The sequence below is a fragment of the Bos indicus x Bos taurus genome, chromosome X, assembly GCF_003369695.1.
Source record: "Bos indicus x Bos taurus breed Angus x Brahman F1 hybrid chromosome X, Bos_hybrid_MaternalHap_v2.0, whole genome shotgun sequence".
NCBI classification, from domain to species: domain Eukaryota; kingdom Metazoa; phylum Chordata; class Mammalia; order Artiodactyla; family Bovidae; genus Bos; species Bos indicus x Bos taurus.
The window spans coordinates 64,848,449-64,860,924 of record NC_040105.1 but is presented as its reverse complement, the minus strand read 5'-3'; the positions used below and the strand labels follow the sequence as shown (position 1 = coordinate 64,860,924).

At 39.3% G+C, this 12,476-nt stretch overlaps 1 protein-coding gene across 5 annotated transcripts in view; it reads right to left on the bottom strand.

Annotated features, from left to right (window-relative positions):
• The window catches only part of ITGB1BP2 (integrin subunit beta 1 binding protein 2), a 37,683-nt gene that overhangs the window by 20,042 nt on the left and 5,165 nt on the right, over positions 1–12,476 (bottom strand). For 4 of the 5 annotated variants that reach the window (XR_003509758.1, XR_003509760.1, XM_027534742.1 and 1 more), the window contains one exon: positions 8,615–8,653. The exons of the other annotated variant lie outside the window; for it this stretch is intronic. Coding sequence is in view for 2 of the 4 variants with exons in the window: in XM_027534742.1 (XP_027390543.1) it covers positions 8,615–8,653 (39 nt within the window). In the remaining 2 variants the exon portion in view is untranslated. The remainder of the gene's footprint in view (positions 1–8,614; positions 8,654–12,476) is intronic. 5 annotated transcript variants of the gene reach the window in all.

Here is a 12,476-nt window from a genome sequence, read left to right as displayed (position 1 = left end):
TAACAAAATATCGAAGAGGGTTTTGGGGAAACTGGTACCTCGTACACTGCTGGGTGGCCATGTAAACTGAAACAGCCTTTGTGGAGGGAAACTGAGCAGTATATATTAACACTTCAAATGTGTAAGGATATTTATAACTCCTTTCCAGCAATCCCACTTCTAGGAATCTATCCTCAAAAAATATTAGTATAAATATTCAAAGATACATGTATAATGATTTTAATTGCTGCATAATTTGTAATATTCAGAGAAGGCAATGGCAACCCACTCCAATACTCTTGCCTGGAAAACCCCATGGATGGAGGAGCCTGGGAGGCTGCAGTCCATGGGGTTGTGAAGAGTTGGACACAACTGAGTGACTTCACTTTGACTTTTCACTTTCATGCATTGGAGAAGGAAATGGCAACGCTCTCCAGTGTTCTTGCCTGGAGAATCCCAGGGATGGGGGAGCCTGGTGGGCTGCATCTATGGGGTTGCACAGAGTCGGACACGACTGAAGTGACTTAGCAGCAGCAGCAGCAATTTGTAATATTAAAAAACTGTCAACAACTTAAGTGTTCGCCAATAGCAGAAGAGTTAAATAAATTATGGCATATCCATACTATGCAGCACAAAAAAGAATGTCAGAGATCTATATATATTGATGTGGAAATATTTTAAAGGACAATAAAGTGATACGCTTAACAATTAAGCTACAGAAAAATATTTATAGAATAATTCCAAATTGGGCAAAAAGAAAAACCAAACCTCTCTATAAAAACATAGGTATCGCTCATACTTTTACTATGTCTCTACATGTTGTATGCCAATATGCTTATAAATGTATAGAAAATGTAAGAATACACACCAAATTTCTTATGGTGACTTCTTCTGAGAACAATTTAAGAGTTCAAATACTGTGTTTTCCATTTTATTCACATCTGTATGTTTTTGTTTTTTAAAGATGAAGGAAGCTCATACTAGTAAGTTAAATGTTTGTATCATATTGATGCAGATGATACTGAAATCTATCTTCAGCACTGATTTTTCTCATGAACTCTAATTTTGCATTTCTAATTAACTGCCTGCGAGCATTTCCACTGGAGAAGGCAATGGCAACCCACTCCAATACTCTTGCCTGGAAAATCCCATGGACAGAGGAGCCTGGTAGGCTGCAGTCCATGGGGTCGCTAAGAGTCGGACACGACTGAGCGACTTCACTTTCACTTTTCACTTTCATGCATTGGAGGAGGAAATGGCAACCCACTCCAGTGTTCTTGCCTGGAGAATCCCAGGGACGGCGGGGCCTGGTGGGCTGCTGTCTATGGGGTCGCACAGAGTCGGACACGACTGAAGCAACTTAGCAGCAGTATCAGCAGCAGCAGCATTTCCACTCACATCTTTTGCAATCATTTCAAACTCGTATCTAAAATAAAATTCACTATTGGAATATTCATATAATATTAGTTCTAGTTCCCAGTTTTCCTGTTTCTGTTAAAAGCACTAACCTACCTGTTACTTAAGTTTGAAGCCTTGTGATAATTATCTTATACCATTCCCTCTTTATCAGAAAAAAATCAAGCCCAAGGTTTTTTTTCCTTCTTTTTAAATAATATCTTACATATCTCCTTTCTACTTTCCTTATCACCCTAACTCAGGCCTTTCATTCAACAAACATATATTAAGCACATAATATATATATGCGCTAGGCAGTTTTAGATGCTGCATATAGTGCAGAAAGACTTATATGCTAGTGAATGAGAGAAATAATGTACAAGAAAAAAATAATTATGCAATATTGTTAGCATTTATAATGCTTATCTTGTACTAGGTACTATGATAAGCTATGAGGTAGATATTAAATGAGATAGACTTATCTCATTTAATACTCCTAATGACCCTATGATATAGGCACTGTTATTAATCCCATTTTATAGTTGGGGAAACTGAGGTCTATAGCTCTTAAGTACTTTAAGGTCACATAACTAGTAAGTAGTCAAGATTTGAACCCAGGCAGCCTGATGTTATATTAATAGTTTGTCCTCTTAACTGTTATGTTATATTGCTTCTCATGTAAGGAAACCTCAGCAGATGATAATGGATATGGGGAAAATCAAACAGGGTAATGTGATAGTACCTTGGCGAGTAGGTGCTAATTTAGAGAAGATGGTCAAGAAAGGCCTCACTGAGAAGTGTGATTTTTTTTTGTTTAATGGAAGAACTCAAATTTGACCTATGAAGCTTCTCACTCTGCATTTTGCTAATTACATAGGCATTATGTGGTTTCTATGTATTTACTACAAATTGGCACCTGGATCCAAAGACTAGATCAAACTCGGATTCCATCCCTTTCATATGACTATAGGATAGACATAATGTCTAATATCTTTGCTCACTATTTATCAAGGATTGCAGAACAGTGATATCCTAATTTTATTTCTTTTTATTAATTGGAATGGTTTTGGAAAAAGACATGTCCCTTCATCTACCCAGTTCATCCAGGAAAGGCAGGATAAATACTTGATTATCTCCCTTTATTGATTAATTTTTGAGATAATGAATTGTTTCCCTATCATGAGTGGTGATAGTTGAATTGTTTCCGTATCATGAGTAGTGATAGTTGAGCTGTGAATGTTAAGAAAGAATCACCTATTCAAAGACCTGGAGAAAGACTATTCCAGGTAGGGGGAACAGGTAGTACAGAGGCACTGAGGAAGGAGTGAGTTACAGTAAGTTTAAGGAACATAGAGACTAGCAGTGGCCATATTACTTTCACTCCTTCTGATGTTGTGGACTCAGTGCTTGTGTCCTCTAAAATTCATACATTAAAATCCGACCCTTCAATGTGATGGTATTAGGAGATGGGGCTTTGGGGAGGTAACTGGGCTGTAGCCTACCAGGCTCCTCTGTCCATGGGATTTTCTAGGCAATAGTCCTGGAGTGGATTGCCATTTCCTTCTCCAGGGGATATTCCCAACCCAGGGATTGAACCCGGGTCTCCCGCATTGTAGACAGATGTTTTTACCGTCTGAGCAACCAGGGAAGTCTAACTAGGATTACAAGAGATCGTGAATGGGATTAGTGCCCTTATACAAGTCATGAGAGAGCTTGCTTTCTCTCTTTCCTCTCCACCTGGTAGAGGTCCCTCATCAGAACGTGACTATGTTGGTACCCTGATCTCAGACTTCCAGCCTCCAGAACTATAAGAAATAAATTTATTTGTTTATAAACCACCTAGTCCATGGTACTTTGTTATAGCAGCATGAGTCAACTAAGACATATCTTTTAAATACATTATTCTCTCCTCCCTTCTTACTACCACACCCACTTAAGTTTGAGGTCTCATCTTTCTCTCTTAGACTACTGCAACCATCTTCAATTGGTTTCACTGTCTCTTTCTTCCACCCTAGTCAATTAACTTCTTACTCACCAAAAGCTTTCAATTCAGTGTATAAATCTTTTTGGTGAGAATGAATCTAAAGTTTTAATAATGGATGTCATTGGCAAAATAACACTGATTTAATGGATGGAGGTATTTGCTGGAAAGTAGTGCTAGAAACGAAAGACTACAGGCTTTGTACTCAAACCTGGATTTGAGTCCCAGTTCTGACTCTTGATAGATGTGTGACCTAGAGAAAATTATGCAACCTCCCTGAAGCCCAGTTTCATCATCTATTAAAAAAATAATAATAATGCTTTTAATACACTATTGTGAGAAGTAAAGGAGAATATATATTCTCATTTGAGATATATGTATATATAATATATACAAAGAGAAATAACAGATAAAGTGTGCATGTACACATGCACATTTTTTATTACAATACTTAGATCATAGTAAAGGCTCAATAAAGAGCTTTTTTAAAATTACCCTTCCCGTCATGTATCTTGCAGAAGTTCCAGTTTCAGTGATGACTGCCACATGTTTAAACTTCAGTCATTGCTAAGAGTTGTCCAAGAGTCATCAAAGAATATCTAAAACCTAAGGACCCAACTGGGATTTTAGAAGACGATTTTAGAAGATAACCACACTACTCTAGCCTAGCAGCATCCCTTTGACAAGCCTATGTGGGAATCAATGAGGCCCTTAGTTCATCAGTGATATCTCATATTGATATAACACTTTTCCAAATCACTTTTCATCTCTGATCACCTCATCTCTAACTTAAGTGGGACCCCCACCCTGGTACTTTACCTGTCACTTTATCCAGATCAGTAATTATCTCCCAATTACATCAGATTCAGTGTTTCTGACTCTAGGACCCCTGCCTCTACTGTCCTCTCTGTCTCTTTCTGCTCCCAAAGTCCCAGAACACTGCTAGAGGGAGAACCAAGCAGACCAACATAAATTCATGCTGTCCAATTTCAACTTGGTCCTCACAGCTGCTCAGCAACCCTTTTATTTGTCTCATATGTTCCCTGGCAGTCTCCCCAAAGAGGCTGTTTCAGACCTTCCTCTTTCTCCTCAAATTATAAACTCCAATCTCCCTCCTTCTACTTCCACAGATTTCATATTAGACACTTTCATCAGATCAACTGTCCATCCTGCAGCAAATCAGTAATATCTTTCTCCCTTCCAGCCTTGTCCTCTAGCCATCCAGTTTCCTTCCCGGGACAGCAATCAATGTTCTTGATCTCTTGTTTATCCTTTCAGAAATATTTTATGACTCTACAAGCTAAAGTACAGAGAAGAGGGAACTTGCACTGGTCGTTAAAGGTAAGTAGAATTTGGGTGGGTAGAGAGAAAGGAGATGCTATTCCAAGCAGAGGAAACATCCAGGGCAAAGGCACAGAGGTGGAAATGAATAAGATATATTTAGAAAACAGGGTATAGCAAGAAGAGTAATCCCCTGAGAAATAATCCCAGCTGCTGCCTCAAGAGCTACCTCTCCTTTTCTAGTTCTGACTTCAGCCTGATCATTGCTTCCCTGACTGTCCTGCTCTACATACCAGCAGAGAAGAAATCTGACACTGCATGGCCCCTCACCCATCTTATCTTGCCTGGACCTCCGTTACTATTTATTGAACCATCTGTTTCATTCCTGCTAAAGAGGTCCTAGCTTCTTCCTGAGTCAGTCTCTAGGCCAGACACCCTCCATTTCTTTGGTCACGTAGACAATTTCCTCACACCGCTGAAAATAGGACAATTAATATAGAATATGCATTGTACAGACATTATTGATCTTACCAATATATACAACAGAGAACCTATACAACAGAGATGGAATTGGCAAAACCCAGACTATGAAACTCTACTGAAAAACAATCCAACTTCCTCAACAAAAAGTTGAAAGGAAAAAAGTGACATATAATACATATTCAATCACAATGTGTGGATCTTAGATACTGATTCAAACCAAAAAAGCTGTAAAATTATTTTGACATTTATGAAACTATTAGAAATTTAAATGCTGACTTGATATTTAATGATATCAAGGAAATACTGCTTGTTTATTTTATGTGCGCTAATGATACTACAATTATGATTTTTAAAAAAGAATCCTTACCTTTTAAAGATACATAATGAACTATTTAGGTATGGGATGACATCATATCTGGAATTTGCTGCAAAATATTATGGTACAGAGGAAACAGATGGAACGAGAGTGCCCAAGAGTTGATACTAGTTGAAGCTGAGTGTTTAGTAAGGGATTCATTACAGTATTCAGTCTACTTTTGTACATGTTTTACATTCTCCATTAAAATGCTTTTTAAAATGTTATTGAATTATCAAGCATCTGATGAAAGTGTGTGTATTAATCTGAAGGAGTGGAACAGGAGGAGCTGGAATATGAGAAGAGGAAGGTCTGGAACAGCCTCTGTGGGGAGAGTGCCAGGGAATGTATGAGACAAATAAAAGGGTTGCTGAGCAGCTGCAAGGGCCAAGTTGAAACTGGACAGCATGAATTTATACTGGCCTGCTTGGTTCTCCCTCTAGCAGTGTTCTGGGACCTTGGGAGCAGAGAGAGAGGGGACAGTGGAGGCATGGGTCCCAGAATCAGTAACACTGAATCTGGTGTAACTGAGAGAGAATTACTGATCCAGATGAAGTGACAGGTAAAGTACCTAAGGGTCCCACTTAGGTTAGAGATGAGGTGATCAGAGGTGAAAAGTTGTTTGGGACACTGGTCCCCAACCTTTCTGGCATGAGGGACTGGTTTCGTGGAAGACAATTTTTCCATGGACCAGGGGGTTTGGGGATGGTTTCGGGATTATTCAAACACATTACATTTATTGTGCACTTTATTTCTATTATTATTATATCAGCTCTACCTCAGATCATTAGACATTAGATCCCAGAGGTTGGGGATCCCTAGTTTAGGAAAGCATTATATCAATGTGAGATATTACCAAGAGCCTTGCTGGTTCCCAGAGAGGCTTATCAAAGGGACTCTGTTAGGCTAGAGGGGTATGATATCAAGCTCCTCTTCTAAGATTTTAATTGGATTTTAGGTATTTGGATATTCTCAGATGGCTCTTGAACAATGACTGAGGTTTTAATCAGTAGCCATGTGACCTCAAGCAAGCTATGTCCTTCTCTGAGCTTTGGTTTCCTCATCTATAAAAACTGGGGATAATAATCCTCAGAGATCAGGTGTGAGGATTAAGTAAAATAATGTGGGTAGAAGTGTCCTACACAGTGGCATTCTATATATGATGTTTACTCCCTCAGGAGGTGAATACAATCATACATAATGCTGAAGCTAATGCAATTGTATGGTAAATATGTTATCACTTCACAGACTAGCAAAACCTGAGTGTCAAGAAAAATTTTATTTTCTGGGAATTCCCTGGTAGTCCATGCTTAGGTGTCCAGGTTCAATCCCTGGTTGGAGAACTAAGATCCAACAAGTCATTAGGTGCAGCTAAAAGAATCCTATTTTCTTACTGAAACATTATAAAATTGGATATTGGAAATGTGTCCCTCTTCTCCAAGGGAAAAAAAAAAAAAGAAACACCTCGACCTTCCCAAAAGGCCAAGGTGAAAGCTTTTGGTGAAAAGAAAGAAGAATAGTAGCGGTACTAATAATAGGTACTTACTATATGTCAGATACTGATCTAAATCTGCATTAGCTATTATTATTATAATACACAGATCTAGACCTCAAAGCAAAGATATGGCCTAGAGAGAAAAATGCATGAGTCATTTGCCTGTGGGTGGTATTTGAAGTCATGGGCATAATTAAGAGTGTCTAGAAGAGAGTTATATATATCAATATATGAAGAGACCTAGAGAGCATATTAAAAAGAAGAGACATCACTTTATGGGCAAAGATTCATATAGTCAAAGTCATGGCTTTTCCAGTAGTCTTATACAGATGTGGAGTTAGAACATAAAGAAGGCTGAGCGCCAACGAATTGATTGCTTTCAAATTGTGGTGCTGGAGAAGACTCTTGAGAGTCCCTTGGGCTGCAAGGAGATCAAATCAGTCAATTCTAAAGGAAATCAACTCTGAATATTCATTGGAAGGACTGATGCTAAAGCTCCAAAACTTTGGCCACCTGATGCAAAGAGCCAACTCATTGGAAAAGATCCTGATGCTGGAAAAGATTCAAGGCAAAAGGAGAAAGGGGAAGCAGAAGTTGAGATGGTTAGATAGCATCACCGACTCAATGGAGATGAATTTGAACAAACTCTGGGAGATAGAGAATAGAGGAGCCTGGCGTGCTATAGTCCATGGGGTCACAAAGAGTTGGACACAACTTAGCAACTGAACAACAACAATGAAGAGACTGAGCCTAGGACTGAGTCCTGAGGAACTTCATCATTGAATGGCCAGTAAGAAGAGGAGGAGCCTGTAAAAGAGACTGAAATAAATGGCCAGAGAAGTAGGAAGACAACCAAGAGGAGTGATGGGTCATAGAAGCCATGAAATGTACTTCAAGAGAGAAACCATCATTAATGTCAAATTTTGCTTGAGAGTTCAAGTAAGATAGGGACTAAAGTATCCATTGGATTTAGTGACTTGGTGGCCCAGTCAATGGTAATCTTATCACCCCAGATTGAGGCAGTTAGAAGACATATTGAAGTGTGTTGTGAATGGACTAGGAAGAAGGAAATGGAAAAAGAGTAGTTATTTTAAGAAGTTTGGTTACAAAGGAGAGAAAGGAATTAATAGTAGCTGGAGAGGAATATGAAGTCAAGGGAAATTGTTTTTGTAAGACTGAGGAGACTTGCACATGTTTAAATGTCAACGAAAATATCCAGAGAGAGAAAGGCTGAACAAACAGGGGAGAGAGAGGATAATTAATGGTGTGAGGTTTCCAGAGAGGTGTGAGGGAATACGATACAATGCACAGTGGAAAGAAATGAGAACTATAAAAGGAGGCAGGGAGAGTATTTGTGCTATTATGAATAACTATGTAGATGTGATGGTGGGAAGTAGATGATTAAATAAGATAATACATGTAAAGCACTTAGTATAATGGTTGGCAGGTTAGTTTGTATCAGAAATGGTAGCTATGGTTATTGTTGTAGTGGTGGTTAATAATGTTATACACCTGCTTGAAACTCATATTTTGGGTTTGGGGCTATGTAAAAGGATCTAGTATACTACTTTATTAATGCTGCAAATTTTAAGCTTTATATATCAAGTTTATATACAAGGGTTACTTGAAATTTTTGATTCCTCACCTCCATCCTCTCCAGGAATTCTGAGTAGTTGCTGGTCCCCTGATTTTGATAAGATAGAAAAAAGTTGTACATTTAAGATTAGTGTACTTTATACACTCTTCTATATATATTTTACATCTCTAAATTTAAAAAAGTACATCCTTTAAAGCCCCTTTTGATGTTTCACCCACAGAAAAATGACATTAAAAGTAAACTTTTGGACTTGCCTGGTGGCTCAGTGGATAAGAATCCATATGCTGATACAGGGGACATGGGTTTGATCCCTGCTCCAGGAAGATTCCACATGCTGCAGAGCAACTAAGCCTGTGCACCACAACTTCTGAGCCCACGCGCCACAACTACTGAAGCCTACACCTGCTAGAGCCTGCGCTTCACAACAAGAGAAGCCACCACAATGAGAAGCCCAAGCACTGCAATAAAGAGTAGTTCCTGCTTGCTGCAACCTAGAGAAAGTCCATTCACCGAAACAAAGACCCAGTGCAACCAAAATAATAAAGTGTTCCTACTTTAAAAAAATAGTAAACTTTTGAGCTCATTTTGCATGCTAGGAAGGTGATGCTCAAAATCCTTCAAGCTAGGCTTTAGCAGTACATGAACCAAGAACTTCCAGATATTCAAGCTGGATTTAGAAAAGGCAGAGGAACCAGAGATCAAATTGCCAGCATTTGCTGGATCACAGAGAAAGCAAGAGAATTCCAGAAAAACATCTACTTCTGCTTCATTGACTATGCCAAAGCCTTTGACTGTGTGGATCACAACAAACCATGGAAAATCCTTAGATGGGAATACTAGACCACTTAACCTGTCTCCTGAGAAACTTATACAAGAAGCAACAGTTAGAACTGGACATGGAACAACTGACGGGTTCAAAACTGAGAAAGGAATATGACAAGGCTGTATACTGTCACTCTATTTAACTTACATGCAGAGTATTCAAAATGCCGGGCTGGATGAATCACAAGGTGGAATCAAGATTGCCGGGAGATAAGATAAGATAAGATAGCATCACAGACTCAATGGACATGAGTTTGAGCAAACTCTGGGAAATAGTGAAGAACAGGGAAGCCTGGCGTGCTACAGTCCATAGGGTCACAAAGAGTCGGACATGACAGCAACTGAACAACAACAAACTTGTGGGATTTCCCTGGTGGCGCAAGTGGATAAGAATTTGCCTGCCAATGCAGGGTTCGATCTCTGCTCCAGAAGATTCCACATGCCTTAGAGCAACTAAGCCTGTGCACCACAAACACTGAGCCTGAGTTCTATGAGCCACAGCTACTGAGACCACGTGCTGCAACTACTGAAGTCCATGTGCCTAGAGCCTGTACAACAACAAAAGAAGCCACCTCAATGAGAAGCCCGCATACCGCAATGAAGAGTAGCCTCCACTTGCCACAACTAGAGAAAGCCCATGAACAGCAACAAAGACCCAGTGCAGACAAAAATAAATAAAATTATTTTAAAAGAACTTTTTTTTTTTTAGTCTAGTAAACTTCTAGACTTCCCTGGTGGTTGAGTGGTTAAGACTCCAAGCTTCCACAGCGAGGGGCACAGGTTTGACCCCTGGTTGGATAACTAACATCCCGCATGCCACCTAGTTAGAAAGGATCTGGAGGGTTCAGTTCAAGGGGAAAACTTTATTTGCACTTGAATGAGAGCAGAGAGCTAAGCCAGAATTATTGAATATCCTGAAGGTCTAGGAATCCCCTTTATTTCTGTTTAAACTTTCCTGCAAGGTAGAGGAAAGGTAGAGGAAACTTTCCTGATGCATTCTCTAACATCCCCTAATCTTGCCTCAGTTTCCAAATTCTCAGCCACGCTATGCTGCAATCCCTCACCTTTGCTGACCATGTCCATTCTCCCATCCCCATTTACGCCTAGCTACTAATGAAACCTTATGTTCCTTGAATCTGAACTGAGATAAAAGGGTGCTATGAAAAATACTTGAGATCACCTGAGGTTTGGTAAGCTTCCTAGTTTGATGTTTCTAAGAATCTGAAATCCCAGATTCTTGGCCATGCTGTTGAGGGAGTAAATCTGATTCAAGAGAGACTCCAAAAAAGAGATATCACTCCTCTAATTAAGATCTACATTTAAGGGAATTCCCTGATGGTCCAGTGGTTAGTGCTTTCACTGCCATGGTTCTGGGTTCAATCCCTGGTCAGGGAACTAAGATCCCACAAGCTGTGAGGTGCACCCCCTGCAAAAAAAAAAAAAAAAACAAACAAACCAAAACTACATTTAAAAAGAAAAGGCTGAACTTCCCTGGTGGTACAGTGGATAAAAATCTACCTGCCAATGCAGGGAACACAGGTTTGATCCCTGGTCCCATGCTACAGGGCAACTAAGACTGTGCACCACAGCTGAGCCCATGTGCACCTAGGGCCTGTGCTCTGCAACAAGAGAAGCCACCACACCAAGAAGCTGGTGCACTGCAACAAAGAGTAGCCCCCGCTTGCTGCAACTAGAGAAATCCTGCATGCAGCAACAAGGACCCAGTGTAACCAAATAAATAGAACAAAATTTTTTATTTATTTATTTATTTTGAACAAAATTTTTTAAAAAGAAAATGCTTATAATGCCTTTTTAACTCTCTTTTAAAATCATATTCAAAATCCTTGATCTAGAATTTTAGGTTCTTCCCAATCTAGCCACACTTCACTTGACTCTTTTGTTCCCTCATTTAAACCTTCTGAGGGAATTACCTGGTGGTCCAGTGGTTAGGGCACCATGGTTTCACTCAAGGGGGCACAGGTTGGATCCCTGGTCAAGGAACTAAGATCCTGCATGCCAAGTGGCCAAAAAAAAAAAAAAAAATCCTCTGATATGTTAGCAGTGGTTACAAACAGCAAAAGGACTAAGTTTGGAGAGAATCCAAAGAGGAGTTCTTACTTCTTACTCTACACATTTTTGCATTGTCTTACAATGACAATGTATTGCTTTACCCTCTGAACCACCAGGGAAGCCCTTTGGAATTTATAATAAAATATAAAAAGTAAAATAGAACACCTTCTTACCCAAGCCTGGCTCTCCCTACTCTTCCATAGCTATCCAAATTTCTTATTCTCCAAATCTCCACTCAAAATATATTTCTTAACCCTCACATTTATGGTTGATTGATTTTCAACTAGGGTGCCAGGACAATGCAGTGGGGACAGAATAGTCTTTCCCACAAACAATGTTGGGACAACTGGATAGCTATAGGCAAAAATATAAAGTTGGACCCCTACCTCATACCACATATGAAAAATTTTAAGAATTCACCTGGCAATGCGGGGGACGCAGGTTTGATCCCTAGTGGGGGAACTAAGATCCTACGTGGCGTGGAACAACTAAGTACATGTGCCACAACTACTGAAGTCTCTGTGCTCTGGAGCCCACGCGCCATAACCAGAGTCTGTGCACTACAATGGAAGATCCCACATAACACAATGAAGATCCCAAGTGCAGCCAAATAAATAAGTATTTTTAAAAAGATGGATCAAAGATCAAAAAGAAAGAGCTGAAACTATAAAACTCTTAGAAAACATAGGAATGAATTTTCATATATTAGGCAATGGTTTCTAGGATATGACATCAAAAACATAAGCAACCAAAGGAAAGATAGATAAATTAGAATTCCTAAGAATTTACAACTTTTGTGTATCAAAAGACACCAAGGAAGTAGAAAGACAACACAAGGAATGGAGAAAATATTTATAAATGTTTCTGACAAGAGATTTATCTCTAGAACATATTTTTTAAAAACCTCACTAAAAAGACAAACAACCCTATTAACAAACGGGCAAAGGTTTGGTTTAGACATTTCTCCAAATAAGATACAAAAATGGTCAACAAGCACATGTAAAGATGCTCAGCATCA